The sequence below is a fragment of the Ailuropoda melanoleuca genome, chromosome 4 (genome assembly GCF_002007445.2).
Source record: "Ailuropoda melanoleuca isolate Jingjing chromosome 4, ASM200744v2, whole genome shotgun sequence".
In the NCBI taxonomy this organism is placed as follows: domain Eukaryota; kingdom Metazoa; phylum Chordata; class Mammalia; order Carnivora; family Ursidae; genus Ailuropoda; species Ailuropoda melanoleuca.
The window spans coordinates 113,005,737-113,027,515 of NC_048221.1; the positions used below are offsets into that span (position 1 = coordinate 113,005,737).

The 21,779-nt window shown below is 36.9% G+C and overlaps 1 protein-coding gene across 4 annotated transcripts in view; it reads left to right on the plus strand.

Moving 5' to 3' along the window:
* Positions 1 to 21,779, plus strand: part of MAP4K3 (mitogen-activated protein kinase kinase kinase kinase 3) — a 185,445-nt gene that overhangs the window by 80,718 nt on the left and 82,948 nt on the right. For all 4 annotated transcript variants that reach the window (XR_004625031.1, XM_034659618.1, XM_034659619.1 and 1 more), the window contains one exon: positions 18,021 to 18,111. Coding sequence is in view for 3 of the 4 variants with exons in the window: in XM_034659618.1 (XP_034515509.1) it covers positions 18,021 to 18,111 (91 nt within the window). In the remaining variant the exon portion in view is untranslated. The remainder of the gene's footprint in view (positions 1 to 18,020; positions 18,112 to 21,779) is intronic.

Below are 21,779 nucleotides of genomic sequence, written 5' to 3' on the forward strand. Positions count from 1 at the left end.
GGGAAGGCAAGTTGGTGCAGCCACTCTGGAAAACAGTGTGGAGGTCCCTTAAAAAGTTAAAAATTGAGCTACCCTATGACCCAGCCATTGCACTACTGGGTATTTACCCCAATGATACAGATGTAGTGAAGAGAAGAGTCATACGCACCCCAATGTCCATAGTAGCATTGTCCACAATAGCTAAATCGTGGAAGGAGCCGAGATGCCCTTCAACAGATGACTGGATTAAGAAGATGTGGTCCATATATATACAATGGAATATTACTCAGCTATCAAAAAGTTCGGTGTCTCACATTTGCTGCAACATGGATGGCACTGGAGGAGATAATGCTAAGTGAAATAAGTCAAGCAGAGAAAGACAATTATCAATGGTTTCTCTCATCTATGGAACATAAGAACTAGGAAGATCGGTAGGGGAAGAGGGATAAAGAAAGGGGGGGTAATCAGAAGGGGGAACGAAGCATGAGAGACTATGGACTCTGAGAAACAAACTGAAGGCTTCCGAGGGGAGGGGGGTGGGGGAATGGGATAGGCTGGTGATGGGTAGTAAGGAGGGGCACGTATTGCATGGTGCACTGGGTGTTATACGCAACTAATGAATCATGGAACTTTACATCAAAAACCAGGGATGTACTGTATGGTGACTAACATAATATAATTAAAAAATATTATTATAAAAAATTTTTAAAAATAACATCTGAAAATCAATTACTGTAATATACCGTATTAATAGAATAAGAACAAAAATCACCTCAACAATGCAGAAAAGGCAATTGACAAAATCCAAAACCCTTTCATGATTAAAAAAAAAACTAAACAGACTAGAAATAGAGAGGGACTTCCTCAGCCTGATAAAGTGCATGTATAAAAACACCTACACTTAATGGTGAAAGACAAAGATGCCTTTCCTCCCATATCAGGGACAAGACAAGAAAGTACATTTTCACCATATGTGTTCATCATTGTAGATCTTACTAGGACAGTTAGGCAAGAAAAAGAAGTAAGAGGCATAAAGATTGGAAAGGAAAATGTAAAGTTATCTCTTTTTGCAGGTAATACGATCCTGTATCTAGGAAATCCTAAGGAATCCACTGAAGTATTATTAAAACTGATAATAGATTCAGTATGGTTGCATGATACAAGATCAAGATACAAAAATCAGTTTTATTTCTGTATATAAGCAATGACATTCTGAACGTGAAATTGTAATTCTAGTTATAATAGCATCAAATTAAGATTACAAGCTAAAAAACTAAGATTAAAATACTTAGATACAAATTTAACAAAAGAAACACAAGACTTGTTCATTGAAAACTATAAAACACTGGTGAAAGAAGATCTAAATGGAAAGACGTTCCATAGATAGAGGACTTAGTATCATTAAGATAGCAGTACTCCTAAAATTGATATACAGATTCAGCACAATTTGTATCAAAATCCCACCTTGTTTTTTTTTGGCAGAAATTGACAAGCTGACCCTAAAATTCATACAGAAATGCCAGGGACCCGGAATTTCTAAAATTGTCTTGAAAAAAAGAGCAAAGTTGAAGGACTCACTTACACTGCTCCATTTTCAAAGTTATTACAAAGCTGCAGTATTCAAGACAGTGTGGTCTTCATTGGCATAAGGATAGACCTATAGATCAGTAGAATAGAATTGAGCATTCAGAATTTAATCCTTGCATTTATGGTCATGAATGTTGAGAATGTCTCTAAGACAAGTCAGTGGGAAAAAGAATGTTTTTTTTTTTTTAAATAAGCGATGCTGAGAATGAAATTGGACTCCTGTCTCACACCATACACAGAGATTAATGCAAAATGGATCATACATGTAAATGTAAAAGCTAAAACTATAAAACTTTTAAATGAAAACAGGAATAAATTTTTGTAACCTTGGGTTAGGCAATGCTTTCTTAAATATGACACCAAAAGTATGAAAAAAGAAAAACTAGATAAGAAGGATTATATCAAAATTAAGAACTTTTGTCCTGGAAAATGACTGATAATTAACAAAGTGAAAAGGTAATGTACAGAATGAGAGAAAAATGTTGTAAATTATATTTCTGATAAGGGACTGTATCTAGAATATATAAATTCTTTCAACTCAATTAAAAAAAGAGACTATTCCCCCTCCCCCCAAAAGAGGCAACCCAATTGAAAAAGAGGCAAGGAATTTGAATAGACACTTCCTCAAAAAGAAACGCAGATGGTCAATAGGTAAAGGCTCAAAAGATGCTCAGCAGCATTAGTTATTAGGAAAGTGCAAAACATTGAGGTACCATTTCATACCCATGAAGATGGCTGTAATAAAAAACAAGACAATAACAGGTGTTGGTAGGATCATGGAGTGAGTGAAACCCTCTCATGTTGCTGGTGGTAATGTAAATTGGCAAGTGGTTTGGTAGCTCCCCAAAATTGTTAGACAATGATTGTATATGACTTAGCTTTTCCACTTCTGGGTATGTACACAAGATAAATGAGAATCTGCATTTACACAGAAACCTGTACATGAATATTCAGAGCAGCATTATTCATAATGGCCAAAAAGTAGAAAAAACCTAAATATCTATCAACTGTGAGTGGATGAGTAAAATGTATATCTACAGTGGAATATTATTTACCAAAAAAAGGGAATGAAGTATTGATACATGTACAGTATGGATGAATGTTGAAAACTTTATGCAAAATGAAAGAAATTAGTCACAAAGGACCACAAATAGTATATTTCCATTTTTATGAAATGTCCATCAGAGACAAATTTGTACAGACAGAAAGTAGATTAGTGGTTTCCTAGGGTTGAGAGAGGAATGATTGGAATGGGGAGTGACTGCTAATGAGATTTGAAAAGTTTCTGAGATTGATTGCAATAATGGTTGTACAATCCTATAAGTATATTAAAAACCATTGAATTGTACACTTCATTTGGGTGAATTATGTCTCATTAAACCTGTTAAAAGACAGTATTCATTGCAGTATTAATACTAGAAAATAATGCTTATTGCTATATTAATACTTAAATTTAGAAACAAGTAAAAATAGAGACTTGGGCTCTTATCAGTTACACATATGTAACTAGATATACTAGTAGGACTGCTGGGACAGCTACTTTTTTTACTTAGCAAAAAGATGAGGAAAGGTGGTAACTAGGAAAGGGTTGAAGAAAATGCAGGAGTAGGAAAAGGTTATGTTTGGAATTGAGAAAGAAGTCTCCTTACGGAGTTGCTAATGATAAAAACATTTGTGAAAAGAGCATGGTATGAGCTGGGAGCAAAAATAAAGAAGAGTGGGGAAGAAAAGTGATTAACAGTGCTGTCCTTTGGAAAGCTCCAGAGGTTAAGGTAGCCTAACCACCATAACCAACAACCTGGAGGGAAGCAGGAGGAAGGAGGACAAGTAGGGAGACTCCTGATGGATATCAGGAGGAAGGGTTGGTGTTGGGCAGGTACCCACAGTACAGGATGTTCTTGTCTAGTTTTTATGGTCAGAACTTGTGAAGTTATGAAATTTGGTTAGCTTTTGTTTTTTGTTTTATTTTTGACATGCAATTGTACTTACTGTACTTTTCCAAAACCATCAGCTCTGAGTTGATGAGCAGAATGACCAAAAAAATCTCATTTTGCATGGGATTTTTCTGCTTTTACTACTGAAAGTGCCGTGTCCCAGAAGTCTTTCAGTCCTGGACAAACAGAGAAGGTTGGTCACCCTAGTTGTAAGATCTGCTGCTGATTTATAACAGCTTTTTTGCTCTGTGTGTGTGTGTAGATGACGGAGGAGAAATACACATTAAATGTCTGTATCGGTGGTAAAATTTAACTTGGAAAATGAATTATAGAACCAAGAATTAGGGAAACACCATAAAATATTTGTTGACTCTTCTGTTGTTGAGACCTTTATAGTTAGGCACTAGAGTTATCAGTAACAAGATGTGGTCCTTGTTCTAAAGGAGCTCACTGTCTAATAACAGCAGTTCTTTGAGAAGATGACATCTTTTCCTCAGGAACAAGGGTGTGTTTTTAGTAGAAAAAAATCGAAAGAACTATCGGTAAGAATGTGGCAGTCCTAAAGTCTTCACAAGACAATTATTTCTGTAAGGGCAAACTTCTTTTTTTTTTTTTTTTTTTTTTTTAACCACAAGATTCCCAGTGCTTGATAAATTGCCTGACACCTAGTAAACACTCAGAAGTATTTATTGAATAAATCAAAATAATAAGGAGTATATAGAGACTTAACAGAAAATATCTTAGAGATTTCTTAGAGATGCATCAGTTTAAGCCAGGACTCTTGTTTTTTTTTGCTAATAAATAGCTAATGTTTATTCAGACTTTGTGCCAGGCTCTGTATGAAGTGCTTTGTTGACTCATTTAATCATTATATTAGTGTCCCTATTTTGTATAGATAAGGAAACAGAAGCACTGCAAGTTTAAATGGCTTGCCCTAGTAGTGTAGATCCTGGCCGTGGAGCTCCAGAGCCTGCTGTCGCCCTGCTCTTAGGAGTTGACAGTGTATGGAAACTGTCTGTGCTGTGGAGTTCAGCTGGATGCCCACTTAACCTAGAGCTAGTCAGTGAAAACCTTTGTGATGGAAACACCACTTAACAAGCGGAGTGATTTCTGTGCACATAAATGAGTCCGTGAACTTCACGGGGGTCAGATATAACTCTTTCTGCAAAACCTGTATATCTGCCTGAATTGGACATCTTCTGTGGAGAAATTAATGCATAATAAACAAACCAAAAGATAAACCAGCAAATAAACCCTTCTTTCTAAAGAACATCAAGTAAACAGTTTAATTAGCAAGTTGTTCTTCACAGTCATGTAAAATGGAGACGGGAATCTCATGTAACTAATGGAGAGAGTAAAAATTTGCCTGCCTGTTTATCAGGCTGGAGTAACAGACCCAGATAAAACCTCAAACAGTATTTCTCCCAAGAATGGTGCAGTTGGAAAGTGTTGTAGTAACACTGTCTTTCAGTGACTGTGGCTTGCTTATAATCTGAGAAACTTTATTCTTGAAAATCATAGACCCGCAGAAACATGGCTCTTGCCTGGAGAATTGTAAGTCATTTTGTTATTGAGAAGCAATCTTGATTTACAGCCGAGATGCGCAGCAGCAGATAAGGGGTTTCTGGATACAACATCAGCATGTATCTTAACTTGGTAGTTGCTACGGAAAGAGGACCTTGGGTTCACTCTGCAGTCCAGTCCTGAAGTAGACCCCTTTACATATAGCTCTGCTTTGCTGGATGGCTGTCACAGCACAACTTCATGTAAATTTCACCTAAACGCCATTCCTCCCCAAATCTTACAGTAACTGTTGTCTTTTCCTTTGTTTTGTGAGATGGCTCAAGCTTCCTCTGGCATGTGGTCTTCTTCCGTGCAGTACATCAGGAAACCTGATTATCAGACTACAGGTTTGTTCCTGTGGTCCTTAAGCCGGTTGCAGTAGCGCACTGCCAACTCTTGGAGACTTATTTTAAAAGAAAACTAAAAATGACTCAGAATGAGAGCTCATGGCAGAGCTTGCTAGTAGAACCACACTTCACCTTCCAGTTCTTCAGAGGTGTTACAGCTATCTGCATTGTGGGTCTCTTGAGTGTCTTTTTTTTTCTTTGTGTGTTTTAAAAGTCAATTTTAGAGCCATAAGGAACTTTTTAGGTCTTCTTTCTCATTGGTTGTCACATGTTTCGCAACTTCGAAAACTTCTGTCGTAGAAAAGATGTGGTGACAGGAAAGTACTCAGTCTCTTAAACCTGACTCTCACATTTCCTGCTGAGAAGGAGGCACCGCATTTGTAATTTGCCCAAACTCACACATCTTATTTGTGGATCTGATTCCTCTGATTCTTGGCCCATTGCTTAGTTTTTCACACTAAAAAGCAGGATTTAATTACAGTTACTTCTAATTACTCATTTGTGGTATTGCTTGCAGCACTGGTTTTTAAAGTAGAATGTAAAAGCAGATAACACTGATTAATTAGGTAGCAACTCAGGGGAAAATCTCATTTCTTCTAAATGGGGAAACTCATTCCTTTTCCAGCACCCTGAAAACTATAGAGATTGATGAGCAGGGAAATTCATAGTAAGAAGAATAGAGTATTCTGTTTTGTTTCTGTGAGAGCAACATTTTTTAAATTGTAGTGCGAAGTTTTGAAAGTGTGAATGGCACTGGGAAGACCCTCACTCCACTAGTTTTCATGGCTCTCTGAAGTTACGTCTTACAAATTTTCTTTTCTTTCCTGTCTCCTTTTGACATGAGTTTTTTCTTTCCTGAGAGGTAGGAGAGATGCTTTCTCCCCTTTACTTCCGTCATAGAGTGGAGGACACCAGGGAAATCACTGATCTGGCTCCTTTTCCTGGCTCCCTGGAGTGCTGTAGCAGATCCCTTACCGCCACTTGTTTACTCCACGCTGCGCTGTGTTTATTGCCAGAATGAACAGAGTCATTGTTACATCATTTATGGTATTACTTCTCAAAGATTAATCACAGATTGCTTAGCCACTCTTCAATATATTCGAGGCCTGTTGTGGCCTTGAGGCTGACTATACTGTTACACACTGAAGGGTAATAATGCTCAAAAATAAAAAAACAAAGGACTTTTTATTTATATATCTGCCATTTCCTCTTCATTTCCAATCCTGTGTGTCTGTTCAGTGGGCTTATTAACTGCATGAATATTTATTTAGCACTCAATTTAGTTTAAATAGAAGATACAAAGACAGGGTTCCTGCCTTCAAGGAGCTTGTTACCCAGTGTGAAAATTATCTAGAGTGTTTATGTAGCAGCCAAACTACAAGGATTCACTCATTGAGCCAAGTGTGTGTGTATTTGAATTCTGCTGGCAGTAAGGGATGGGGGTACAGCTGTGACTAGAAAAACTTAATCAATTCCCAGGTCAATGAATAGCTGGCTTTGACTGTTTACTCTGTGGAATGCTCTAGATAGGGAGTATCTAGGCAAGATGCTCTGTGAGAGGACACTAATAGGACAGAGTAGCTCATATATCCTGCTTGATTTGGTGGGTTCCATAGAGGTTGTGAGGTTCATTTCACTTGGTATAATTAGGAAAAGAACAGTTCAGCTGAGCCTCCAAGGCCGGCTAGGATTTTGCAAGCTATAGGAGAATGGAGGGTATTTCGTATGAGGATGGTGTTGGCATACTAGACCTACTTGGGAAATAAGACTAGAGTGATATGCTGTGTTTGGGTATAGTGGGAAATAAGATGTAAAAGGCAGATTGATGATAGTTTATGGAGAACTCTAAGTAGTAGCCCAAAGATTTAGGATTTAGACTTTATCCTGTGGACTGCAGGATTTTTTTTTTTTTTTTTTTTTTTTTTTTTTTACAGGTTAGTAGCATGGTCAGTGTACAGATTGAGAAGAGAGACTCTGGGGGTAAGAAGACCTGTTACACTTACAGCAGCCACAGTTGAGTGGCATGGAAGGCAGGGCTGACTGTATGACATTTTAAGGTGGAAGGATAGGACTGAAACATGACTGGTAGGTTACTAGGGGAAAGGGAGCGGAACAGTGTACATCCAAATTGAGGTTATGGGGAGAATAGTTTTGCTGTACTGTTTTGATTTTAGGGACTGATATTTTCTTAACTTTTATTCAGCTGTGTTTTATGCCATGTATACATAGCCTCAGTACCAGCAGCCACTAGAAAATTGTATTTTTAAATCAAGCCTTGTGAGAGAAAACCAGACCTTCAGAGAGCTTGAAGCATCTCAAAGTTTTAGAACTATCTCTAACAATAGGATTATGGTTCTTGTTGGTAAGCATGATAAAAATAGAGAAATTATTGCCCATTAAATTCTTCACTTGGTTTAAAAACTATACCATGATTTATGTTTCCTTTTTCTGTTCTTACTCCAGAATGTTTTTTGAGTTTACCACAGACCTACTTTACATAAAGAAACTCTATGTATGCTGCTATAATTTTTAATAAAGTAGGAGGGATGTAATCCAGAGGACTGGTACTGAGAATTCATTTCTTTTTTTTTTTTTTAAGATTTTATTTATTTATTCGACAGAGATAGAGACAGCCAGCGAGAGGGAACACAAGCAGGGGGAGTGGGAGAGGAAGAAGCAGGCTCATAGCAGAGGAGCCTGATGTGGGGCTCGATCTCATAATGCCGGGATCACGCTCTGAGCCGAAGGCAGACGCTTAACCGCTGTGCCACCCAGGCGCCCCTGAGAATTCATTTCTGAGTTATGGGTACCTTCTTTATTTTGAATCTTCCATCAGAGCTACATTGATAAACCAGGCTCTCAAAAGAAGAGCTGGATCCAGGTAAGAGAAAAGGAGACCTAGCAGGTTAGTCAGGAATTTCAGGTTAAGCCACTCTAACCTCACTGTCTGTTCACATTGGGGAATGTTTTCTCAGATATTTTTTCTTTGTTCTTTCTTTCTTTCTTTCTTTCTTTCTTTCTTTCTTTCTTTCTTTCTTTTTAAGATTATTTATTTATTTATTTGACAGAGAGAGAGAGAGAGGCAGTGAGAGAGGGAACACAAGCAGGGGGAGTGGGAGAGGAAGCAGGCTCCTAGCAGAGGAGTCTGATGTGGGGCTCCATCCCATAATGCTGGGATCACGCCCCGAGCCGAAGGCAGATGCTTAACGACTTCGCCACCCAGGCGCCCCCTCTCAGATATTTTCTTAAAATGAAAAGGGGATAGAATTTGGTTCTTTGGGTGTGAAAAAAAAAATCTTACTCTTTTTATGTATATAGCACAGACACACAGTATCTGTGGCAAAACTAAACCTAGTCATCTGTTGGAAACTCTTTTGGTACACCAGTCAGGGTATTTTAATCTTTTACTGTTTAGTTTCAGCAAGGAAATTTCTTTTTGATCCTGATGAACACAGGGTCAAAGTTGATTTGTAACAATTTATGCAAATCTAAGTGTATACTTACTGAAGCGTGGTTAATCATGAACACTTATGAAAAGATGGCCAAACAAATAAATAGACTTTAAGGTATTTTCATTAGATGATATATTTAAGGAGTCATTTTCTTATGTGCAGTCCTTAAGAATACTAATACTGCTATCATAATTAGTTTTTTTCATTTATATTGGAATATCTGGAAGTCCATAGGATTATTAATACTTCCTTTATATTTCTGTGTGGTACCAAGTGTGATTTGAGTATTCCTCCCAAAACTAAAAATTGGTTACTAGTCCATGGTTTTACAAAAAACTATTTTATAATTTTATATTGTAATTACTTAAAGTCAATTTCTTATCTTTTTAAGATCAGCCCTTGGATTTCATGGTCCTCTGGTAGTTTAAGATAGTAATTGGATTTCGGTATTTCTTGGTACTCTGGTAGTTTGAGACAGTAGTTGACAGCTTGTTTAAGAATAACAGCTCTGGGAAGTGAGCCATGGATTACTGAAATGCTGTTAATTCCATTTATTGTTTCTATAATATGAAATACAGTTTCATAAATAATGTATTTTGAAAGGTACCACATATCAGATTACAGGTAAATTGAAATTAGCTATGAAATACTTTTACATATAGCATAGATGGACATTCCCACTTCTGTGTGTTTAAAATAGAATGGAAGCAGGAAGGCTTGTGAATGAACTACCCATAAGATGGGAATCTTATTTGTTTCCCATAGTCTAAGCTTAAATTTTCCTCTCTGGCCATAGGACGGTTGTGTGTGCACATGTATGCATGCATGTGTGTGGTAAAAAACACAGATTTACCCTTCTTAACAAAATTTTAAGTGTATAGTACAGTATCGTTAACTATAAACACAGTGTTGTACGGCAGATCTCTAGAACTTTTTCATCTAGCATAATTAAAACTCTATACCTATTGAACAATAACTCCTCATTTCTCTTCCACCTCCTGGCAACCACCATTCTACTTTTTGTTTCTGTGAGTGTTGACTACTTTCAGTACCTCACATAAGTGGAATTCCTCCTGTGATTGTCTTATTTCACTTTAGCATAACATCCTCAAGGGGCACCCATGTTGTAGCATATGACATGATTTTCTTCTCTTCTGTGGTTGAACAATATTCCACTGTATATATTCACCACATTTGTTTGTTCATCAGGGGACTTTCGGGTTGTTTCTACCTCTTGGCTATTGTGAATAATGCTGAAGTGAAGTTGGGAGTGCAAATACCTCTGTGAGATCCTTATTTCAGTTCCTTTGGGCAAATATCCAGAAGTTGTATTGCTGGATCGTATGGTAGCTCTATTTTTTTATTTTTTGAAGAACCTCTATTCTATTTTCCATAGCAACTGTATCATTTTACATTCTTAGCAACAGTTTTACAAGTATTCAGATTTCTCTACATTCTCACCAACATTTTTTTCTTGTTTTTTCTTTTCTCTCCCTCCCTCTCTTTTTTTTCTTTCTCTTTTTCTCTTTCCTCTTTTCTTTCTTTTCCTTCTTTTCTTTTTTTCCTATTTTCTTTCTTCCCTATTTTCTTTTCTTTCTTTCTTTCTCGTTCTCTCTCTCTCTCTTTTTTTCCTTCTTTCTTTGGCTATCCTAACAGGTGTAAGTTGATACCTCATTTTGGTTTTTGATTTGCATTTACCTGATGATTAATGAGGTTGAACATTTTTCATGTGTCTGTGGGCTATTTGTTTGTATTCTTTGGAGAAATGTCTATTCAAGTCCTTTGCCCATTTTTTAATTGGGTGTTTTGTTTTGAGATGTTTTGCTTTTGAGGCATAGGAGTTCCTTATATATTAAGGATATTAACCCCTTATCGGATACATGGTTTACAAATATTTTCTCCCATTCTGTAGATTGCCTTTTCACTGTTGATTGTTTTCATGGCTGTGCCAGCAGCCTTTTAGTTTGATGTAGTCCCATTTGTCTATTTTTGCCTTTGTTGCTTGTTCTTTCCGTGTCATATCCAAGAAGTCATTGCCAACACCAATGTTATGAAGTTTTCTTTTAGAAGTTTTACAATTTCAGGTTTTGAGTTAAGTCTTTAATTCATTTTGAGTTGATTTTTGTGTGTGGTGTAAGATAAGGGTCTGATTTCATTTTTCAGCATGTGGATATCCAGTTTTTTCCAGCACCATTTATTGGAGAGACTGTTCTATCCCTATTCTGCAGTCTTGGTGCCCTTGTACAAAATCAGTTGACCATATATGTGTGGGTTTATTTCTGGGCTCTGTATTTTGTTCCATTGGCCTGTATGTTTACGTTTATGCCAGTACCATTCTGTTGTAAGTACTGTAACTTTGTAGTATGTTTTGAAATCAAGAAATGTGAGGTTTCCAGCTTGGTTCTTTTTTCTCAAGATTGTTTTCGATATTCAGAATCTTTTGTGGTTGTTTCATATGACTTTTAGGATTGTTTTTTCTATTTCTGCCAAAAATGCCACTGGGATTTCTATAAAGATTGCATTGAATCTATAGAATAGATCACTTTGGGTAGTAAGGAGACTTTAACAATATAAAGCCTTCCAGTCTCTGAATATGGGATATCTTTCCAATTATTTATGTCTTCTTTAATTTCTTTCAGCCATATTTGATAGTTGTTAGTGTACAAGTCTTTGACTTCCTTGGTTAAGTTTATTTCTAAGTCTTTTATTCTTTTTGATGAGATTATAATTGAGATTTTCCATAATTTTCCTTTTGGATTATTCATTGCCCAGGTATGTAAACACAACTAATTTTTGCATGTTGTTTTTATATCCTGCAACATTGCTGAATTCATTTTTTAGTGCTTATAGTTGTCTTATGGAATCTTTTAGGGTGTTTTTTTTTTTTTTTCTCATAAGAGCACATCAATGGCAAACAGATAATTTTACTTATTCCTTTCCAGTTTGGATGCTTTTTGTTTCTTTTACTTATCTCTGTGGCAGAGAACATTTAATATGATCCAGGGCAGATAAAGAATCAAAAAAGATGAGAATTCTGGGTATATCAATTCTTATTTTTTTTTTTAAGATTTTATTTATTTATTTGACAGAGATAGAGACAGCCAGTGAGAGAGGGAACACAAGCAGGGGGAATGGGAGAGGAAGAAGCAGGCTCATAGTGGAGGAGCCTGATGTGGGGCTTGATCCCATAACGCCGGGATCACGCCCTGAGCCGAAGGCAGACGCTTAACCACTGTGCCACCCAGGCGCCCCTGGGTATATCAATTCTTAAGTAAGAGCTACTTATTTTAAAGTAATGCCAATTACAAAATGGTTCTCCCATGTTTATTTTTTCTGATGAATATACTTTAATTTTTTATAGTTGGTATTTTGATTGGTATTACATTAATTCAGGGATTAATTCATGAGACAATTTCAATCTTTATCATAGTAGATCCTTCTATTCAAAAGTGAAGTGTCAGGGTGCCAAGGTGGCTCAATCAGTCAAGTGTCTGACTCTTGATTTCAACTCAGTGCGTGATCTCAAGGTCATGAGATTGATCCCTGCGCCTGAGATTCTCTCTCTCCCTCTCCCCACCCCCTTCACACGCGCACACTCTCTCTCTTAAAAAAAAAAAAGTGAGGTTTCTTTCCATTTTTGTATTTTTTATCTCCCAGAATATTTTATTTATGGCCTACAAATTTTAAAGCTTATCCTTAGATATATAATTTAATTTCATATATTCTAATTTGTTAACTTAAGGATTTTAAAAAATTGTTATTTTGTTTCTTTGCTTTCATGACACTGTGCTAGATACGGTGAATTGCTAGATACGGTGAGTCCAGTAGCCAAGTATAGATTTGATGTTCTAGAAATAAGGGAATTACTTAAGGTTTGACTTTAAGCTATTACAATTATTATAGTACAAATTTTATGTCCCCTCTAAGTTTCTTAAAGTCAAGGAAAGTCTTGTTCATTTCTGGACCTCTAGCTCTAGTCTCTAGCACATTCTCTTTTATATCATATTTGCTGCTCAGTGTATGGTGGTTGTTGAATATATTCTCAAGAGAGACCATATAAAGAGTAACTGTTTACCTTTATCCAAATTAAAGCATTAGATATTTTCACAAATGATATATACACAAACGTACACTCACACAGTTATCTCTTCACAGAATTATAAGCTGGAAGGAATAACAAGTTGAGAAAACTTGCTTTTAAAACTTAAGAAATGATAATTAAAAGCATTTTAATCTTAACTTGCTCTGTTCTTAGTTACTGTGCTAAATTACTGTTGATAATGCAAAGAATTATTTCATTATAATGACATTTATCAAACCATATCATCTTATTAAGGATTATGAAGATGTTAAACATTTAGAAGAGAGACATAAAGATGATTAAAGGAAAATAAGAAAGCAAAGAAACAAAATAGGAAATAGGAAGCAAAGTAAGAAAACAAAGGGAAATTGAGGATGACTTGTAAATTTGTGTTTACTTCACAGGGGACAGAAAGGAAATAGGATACATAGTTTCCAAATAGACTAAGACTTGGTTCTCTGTTGGTTCTCTCCCAATACAGATAATCCTTAAATTTTCCCAGTTTGGTTTTGAAATAACCCCTGCTTCTTCAGTTTGAAGAGACATGTCAGCTGCCTTCATACAATGACTTGGAATTAGATGCATAAGCTGTTACACAGAGCAAAATGACAGTTCTGCCTCCCAACCATTAGTTCTGTTTTGACAGCTTCACCATATTCATCCAAACAACAATACTTGTATAATTATTTTATTGAATTTTTTAGTTATAATTTTATAAAAAAGTAAATGGATAGTTTATTAATTCAAAATGCTTATGTTCATGGAAGAAGAGTAGACTTTATAAATGTACCCAGTTTACACCAGTGAAATAATTAGGCATACCAAAATGGCAGTCAGTTAGATATGCATTCGACTTAAGGTTATGTATTATTTTGTCGAAGAAAAAGTCAAGAATTTTATGAAATGTTGGAAATACAGTGATTGTCAGTTTGTATCTAAAAGGCAAGGAGGTATTAGGGATTCTGTGTTTTGTTATAGTTTTCAGGGAAAGACCCCACCTCCTTGACATTCAAGTCTCCTCTTTTGTTCTTACACATGTGACTAAATATAGCGGTTTACAGGAAAGCATTATATAACAAATAGAAATGCCTATAATCCGGTTCTGTTCTCTATTAAATAGAGGAACTAATCTCTTGTTTATTAATCCACTAAAACATTTGTGAAGCACCTATTACAGTTTGGACAGCCTTTTTTACAAATGGATTGTAATTATTATATCAGCATAGGATCTATTTACTGTAATAACTAAACTAGAACATATGAGTGGCTTAACATAATAAAGTTTTATTTCAAGTTTATGTAGTTTAGCGCAGATGCTCAATGTGTTAGATGACTTTCTTTCTACTAGTGACTCAGTGACCTGGACTTCATGCATTTCCTGGGGCCCTCACAGTGTCATGTAGTTTGCTGATAAGGAAGTAAATAGTGGGACCAAGGACACATTGCTTTTGCTCACTTTGCATTGGCAAGAACTAATCTCTTGGGCACATTAGTGTTCACCTTGAGGGAAATGTCTTTGACTAGATGATTGCCTCCCACCAATAACTTCTACACAATGGAAGGGAGAACACAGATTATTTGTGAATAGCTAGCCAGCTTGTCACAATAGCAGTAATGTTGATAGTGTATTAGTTTCCTGTGGCCACTGAAACAGATTACCACCAACTTGGTGGCTTGAAAAAGCACAAATCTATTCTCTTAAGAGTTCTGGAATTCTGAAATCCAAAGTGAATTTCACAGGGGCGCCTGGGTGGCACAGCGGTTGGGCGTCTGCCTTCGGCTCAGGGCGTGGTCCCGGTGTTATGGGATCGAGCCCCACATCAGGCTCTTCCGCTATGAGCCTGCTTCTTCCTCTCCCATTCCCCCTGCTTGTGTTCCCTCTCTCGCTGGCTGTCTCTATCTCTGTCGGGTAAATAAATAAAATCTTAAAAAAACAAAACAAAAAAACAAAGTGAATTTCACTGGGTCGAGATCCGAGTGTCTATAGGGCTGCATTCTCTGTGGAGACTCTCAGGGGGGATGTTTTTCCTTGCCTTTTCCAGCTTCTAGAGCTCCATTCCCTGCACTCCTTAATTCTTGGCTTCTTCCTCCATCTTCAAAGCATAGCACCTTGCTTCTTATCTTAAACTCAAGTCTCCCTTTGATTCCCTCTTACAGAGACACTTGTGATTACATTTAGATAATTCAGGATAATTTCCCCATCTCAGGATCCTTAATTTCATCACATTTGCAAAACCCTTTTTGCCATATAAGGTAATATCACAGGTTTTAGGGATTAGGACCTTTCTACCTTTGGGGCCATTACTCAGTCTGCTGTTGAACACTTAATATGTATTATATTTATTCTGAGAACTTCTCAAGTCTTTGTATTTTTCTGCCTGTTTACTTGGTTTATTCATGGTCTGCTCTGCTTGTAGGCTTGCCAGTTTTTCTCAATTAGGGTTTCTTTCTTTCCTCCTTTCCCCTCCCCCCCCTTCCCTTCCTCTTGCCTGCCTCCTGCCTGCCACTTTTTGGAAGATGTATTCTTCACTTTAATGTCTAAAAATTTTATGAAAAATCCTAGACTCTCAGAATTGGAAAGAATTTTTAGAGATTATCTAGTCTAACCACCCTGGTCTACAATATCCAATTAAGTGTGCTAGAATTTGGGGTGGGGGTACCTGTTTATTCTTTGGAGTGTGTTTCTCTGGAGCTTTGAGGAAAGTACTTTAAATCTCTTAGGCTGTTTTGGATTATTGCTGTATAGAAACTCTTTTCTTTTTTCCTGCCCAAATCTGGCTTTTTCAGTTACCTTTAAAAATTGAATTGTGGATTTTTTTCTTTGAATTCCTTTTCCCCACAAAAATGTTGAATTTAACCATTCTCATAATCACATAGAAAATGACTTCGTAGGAAAAAGGAGGCACTTTGGATTAACACCATTTTCTGGGAAAGATGTAGTTGAAGACTTAAAGCCATTCACAGGTTTTTGTAAAGCAAAGGAGTAGCAAATAAGCAATTAATTGTATAAAATATGGTAATAACTGGTTGAAATTAAAGCAAAAACAGACATTCTTGATTTGGAGTCAACATACAGAGGAATTATGTCATATCATAGATTCATTTAGGCAACAATTTTGTGGATCACGTACAAGTTGCTAGGGATACAAAGATGATTAAGGCATAATCCTGTCCTAGAGGATATAATATTCTAGTGAGAACGTAGACATTCAGACATTGATGCAGTGTCGTGAGGGCTATGATACATGCAAAGATCACAGTAGAAGATGCAATACTTAACCAGTTGTGAGTAACAGAAACCACAACTCAAAGTGGTTTAAACAATTCAGGGAATGTACTGATCACGTGCAGGTATATCTGAAGCTCACAGAAGCAGATGAGGCTTGCTACAGAGACTCAAGTAAGCCTTCTTCCTTCCCCTGTTTTCCTCTTTTTCCTCAGTGCTTTCTACAGATCAGCTTTATTCTAATGCTGGCTCCTCTGAAGTTGTGCAGTGACTACCCCCAGAAAGAGAGCTGCTGTCCTCCAACTATCAAACTAAAGTCCTAGGGTTCATTCTGACTAGATCAACCTTGATCTCATGTAACCCCTTCACTGGTTTGGGGAAAGTACAATTGAGAGGGAGGTGAAAGCAAAATTTAGAACTTTCAAAGTATTTAGTATATCCCTGAAAATTGGTATTAGTCTTATTTGGCTTTATTATTTCTAATTAGATTATTTAAATTTATTATTTCTAATTGGATTTTTCTATATAATGAGAATCAGGAATTCTTAATGGTGTGAAGTAAACTCAGAAGAGGATCCTGGTTCAGTGATTTTCTTCTGAAGTTTTGGAAACCTAGAAATTTCCTGTTTTTCTTCCTTTGGAAATCTTTGACTTTGTACTCACTTCATTGCAGAAATTAAGAACCCGACATACTGTCTTTTCTCTGTTACTTCATCCCTTGTAACTGGGGCAGTAGGGTGGGGTTTTGACACAGGGTTCAAATGGTTCATGGCTAGGCTACTTTAAGGGTCAGCTATGTTTAGAGTAGGAAAATGCCATGTCAGGACTTGACATAATGACCTGATACGATTTGAGCTTAACTTAGGAAACCTGTTTCTTACTTTGCTATCAGTATACTTTTAGTTAGGCTGTTCATAATATATAATGCTTTAAAAACTGAATTAGTAATGCACAGCTACTTTCATTAGGATGTAAGTACTTCCATTTGTTCTTTCTGCACAGTCTCTGGTTCACCACATTTGCGTTCACTGCAGTTGTGTTTTTCTCTATCACAAGTGTTCTTTCAGGAGCCAGAGCATGTGACACGGCTATAGGATTGCTAGATCTTATTTTGAAGAATTTGGGCGAGAAGGGAGTAGAAGGAGAGCGATTATTTACTAATAGTCCGACCAGGCTAAATAGAATCGCATTCTGCATCCCAGTGCAGTTGGAGCAAGGCCCTTGAATCCAAGAGAAGCTTGTTTATGTGGGCCATCTGGTAATCCAGTACTGCTGGAGGGTAGGCCTCTCAGCTCAGGAGCCTGGGGAGGTATATTTGACACTCCTGGTGTATAAGGGTTCCTGCCCTAACTTAAAAAAGAATTACTTCCTTGTGCTCAAATTGTATTAAGTGTTATTTGGTAGTAAAAGAAAAAAGCCATGTTATGTTTTCTAGTGAATTATATGATGATTATGTCCAAGGCATAATATTAATAAAAGCAAATGCTTCTATAGCCCTTACTCTGTACCAGGCACTGTTCTAAGCATTTTACATATATTAGCCCATTTAACTTTTCCAACAGCTGTATGAGACAAGTTATGATTATTTTTGTCCCCATTTTGCAGAGGAAGAAATTGGCACAGAAAGGTCAAGTAAATTGCTCAAGCTCACACAGCTTATGAGGGACAGAGTTAGTATTTGAATCTAGATAGTCTGGGACCAGAGTTCACGCTTTTAATCACTGTACTTTTGTCAAGATTGAAACTGTAATTAAATATAACGTCAGTAACATTATCTATTATGTTTTGAAACAAGTTGACCTTTTGAAACTTACCCTACTGAATATTCAACATGCTTGTTTTTTATTCTAGGAGAAGACTTTGCAGTTGTACAGCAAGAAATTATTATGATGAAAGACTGTAAACACCCAAATATTGTGGCTTATTTTGGAAGCTATCTCAGGTACATTGTTTCCCATCACCTAATATGTTTAACAAAATAAAATTAGCTCTAATCGCATGTTTTGTAATTTTCTTCATGCTTTGACGATACAGAATACTTTCATGTGAATGAAATTTTTATTTCTGACCTGTTTATGTTAATTCTGTGACCAGTCTGTGATTTGTCTCTTGTACTCTTGGGAATTCTGGATGTGGTTTCAGTGAGGAGGCTGGCGAGTAAAAATTGACCTTTACGTTTAGTCTTCCTGTGGTAGACTAGAGATCTAACCATGCCATCACACTGCCCCTTATTTCTGGACTTGGGTGGATTTAGAAAGTCAGGAACACCTCTAACGGCTAGGGTTTTAGTGGAGACTTTTTCCTCCTTTTGTGCTTCTGGCCTCCGGGTACTGCGTCATCCCTTCCCTTCATTTTGTCCAGAGGACTAGGAACTGTAATTATTTCACTGATTCTTAACTTTCCCAGATCGTAAAGTAAACTTAGATCGTGAATTTGCGGCCTCTTTGGTTTGGCAGGACCACGCCGGGTTCACCAGGTCATAGTCCATAGGGGATGACCTCGAGGTCAAATCCTGTTTTTCCATTCGCTTCTGTGTGCAGTTATGAGCTGAATGCTGTGACCTAGTTGTTTTTAAGGTTCCTCTCAAAAGGAGGATTGGAAAATGTTTTCTTATGAATTAAAAAAAACTCTTCAACATTTTATTCTGCTTTACTGTAAGATATATAAGGAAGTAGCCTATTGCAGCTTCCATTGTCCTATGATCCAGGTATAAAAAAACCCACTTCTCTTCTGATGTAGTCACAGCATATATGGAAAAGACAGGGCAGTTCAGCCCTCTCTTCTTTCCAGCTCGCAAAAAGCCAACCAGACCAACTCTTCTTGATTCTAACCACTCTTGAACAGTTTTGATTGCCCCACCTTCATTAAGATTGAAGAGTGGGTTTAATGGAGACTTCAGTTAACATAGGGACAGGTACTACGCCCAGGTCAATGACTCTTAACACATTTTGAATGGGTCCTATAACAGCCAATTTAAAACCACTTTAATGATGAGAGGTTCAAACAGTTACCTAACACAGTTTCTGCATCAGTCTTTATTTTATGGACAGACCCAGCACAAGCAATTACTGTATTAGGTCAAAGAAACAGTCTCTCTCTTTCTCTCTTTTTTTTATTTACAAAGATTTTATGTATTTGAGAGAGAGAGTGAGTGGGAGAGACAGGGGAGAGAGAATCTGAAGCAGACTCTGTGCTGAGCAGATCCCAGCACAAGGCTTTGACACCCTGACTGCGAGATCATGACCTGAGCCAAAACCAAAAGGTGGGTGCTCAACCGACTGAGTCACCCAGCCAGTGCCTTAGAAACAGTGAAGTTTGTGATAAAAATAATCAATTGTGCCAATACATTAAAATCATCACTTCAAAGCGATTTTACTGGTACTGGTCCTAACAAAATGACCTACTTACACTCAATTGAGAAGCATCACGAAATGTTTTTCTCCCCCAAGGACAAACAGGTCTTTGATCTAAGAGTATTTCTCAAACATGGTCCGAGTCTTCTGAAACTATGGGACCATTCAAAGCTTAACCTATTATTCCAGGATAGCCCCATCCATTTATATGTTAACCTTGGTCCTTTTGCCATTGAGACAATAGCATATTCGGTAGTTAAGAGCTCGAGTACTGAAGTCAGATTGTTTGGGTTGGTTGAGTCATGACTCCATCATTTATTAACTGAATGACTTGTTAGCAAATTACTTAACCACTCTGAGCCTCCATTTCCTCATCTATAAAATGGGGATAGTTATAGATACATGACATGATAACTATGAAGATAATGGGTAAATACATGTAAAGTGTTAAGAACAGTGGTTAAAATATAATGCTTCATAAATACTAACCCCTATTACTGCTACTTTTGCTACTATTACTATTTCTGCTTCTTAACTGTTTTTAAGTGTTATCATATTAGTATCTCATTTGATCTTTTCAACAACACTGATACTACTCTGGTAGATACTATTTCCATTTTATAAATAAGATGCTTGAGAGAGTTTAATATCAAGTGTTTAGTTTATAGTCTAATTTCAAGTTACTGACAGATTCAAGTTCTAGTTCTTTCTGACTTAGTCTTTCTCTTTCTTGCCAAAGAGCTGGAAATAAACTGCCAGTGCCCCCCCACCCCCCCGGAAAAAAAACCCTAACACTAAACTAAAACCGGACATTTGACTGTCTGGGTTACTTAGGGGAGTCTTCCTACACAAATTCGGCAGCAAAAAAATTTGTTCTTGTTACCCACTAAAATGTGAATTCCTCTTGAGTTTATATCCATTTTTGTTGATAAATCTTGGTTTTGGCTTGGAGCAAAATAGTGCAACTCTTTAGTGACACACCCATTAACTTTTACTTCTAGACGTGCTACGAGAGAGCCAATTAAGTTATGCTTAACAAAAATTGTATTTACTTCTAGATTTCAGGAAATGTATCTGACTATATTCTGAATATCCTTTTTAAAGTAAACTTTTTATTGGAGCATAACGTACATACAGAAAATACACAATTTATGTTTTATGTACAGCTAGATGAATTTTTTAAAGGGTACTTTTAATCCAAATATAAGAATATGCAGAGCAAAATTGCCCAGAAACCAAAGTAAAACAGACAGAATTAGAGTCATTTTTTTCAATAGAGCTTTCTGTGTTAGTTTGGAGCTGTGTGACCTAACATAAGAAATGCTGGTTTAAATAGATGATTTTATTCTGTAACTGGCATAGCTGATGAAAGTGATAGGAAAGCAAACAATAGTATAACACAGAATAGCAATTAATCCTCTCTCTATCTCCTTTTTTCTATAGTGATTCTTCCCTTTTCTCCTAATTAAAGTCCAGACTCAGCCAAATTTAGAGTATGGAATACTAATGATTAGACTTGCAAGGTGTTAGAGCTGGAAGGAGCTAAGTAAGGGGTCTTGTCACCAGGCCCACGCTTTTTGCTGATGAGAAAATGGAGTGCTGGGTCAGTGACTTCTTTAAAGGTCATCCAAAGATGGATGGATCTAAACCAGGCCCTGCAGATCCCTGGTTGGCTGTCTTTTTGGTGTACCATAGTACTCAGCCTGGGAAGGCCAGATTTCATCTCAAAGGGAACATGGTTTCTTGGATTCCTTCTCATTACCAAATGGTTTTACAAAAGACAATGAGCTTATTTTTTTGAACTTGATATAAACCCCCTAAAATATATACTGTTCTTAGCAACTTTCTTCCTTCTTATTGCCATTATAGCCTGTTATGATAAATTAAGACAAAAGAATTGAGGAAATTGAGTTAATGTGGTTTTACCATTAATATATTTCCCCTTCAGGAACTCACACTTATTCTATGAATTTAATGAATAGATGACCAGCATATAATTAAGTTCAGAAGCCTCTTTTATAATAATGTAGCTGTGCTCATTTCCTGAAGAAGTACTGAAACTGAGCTCCTGAGAAACGGAATACCTCGTGTTAACTCTTTTTTTTTTTTTTTTTAAAGATTTTATTTATTTGTCAGAGAGAGAGAGAGAGAGCACAAGCAGGGGGAGTGGCAGGCAGAAGGAGAAGCAGGCTTCCCGCTGAGCAGGAAACCTGATGTAGGACTCAATCCCAGGACCCTGGGATCAAGCCAAAGGCAG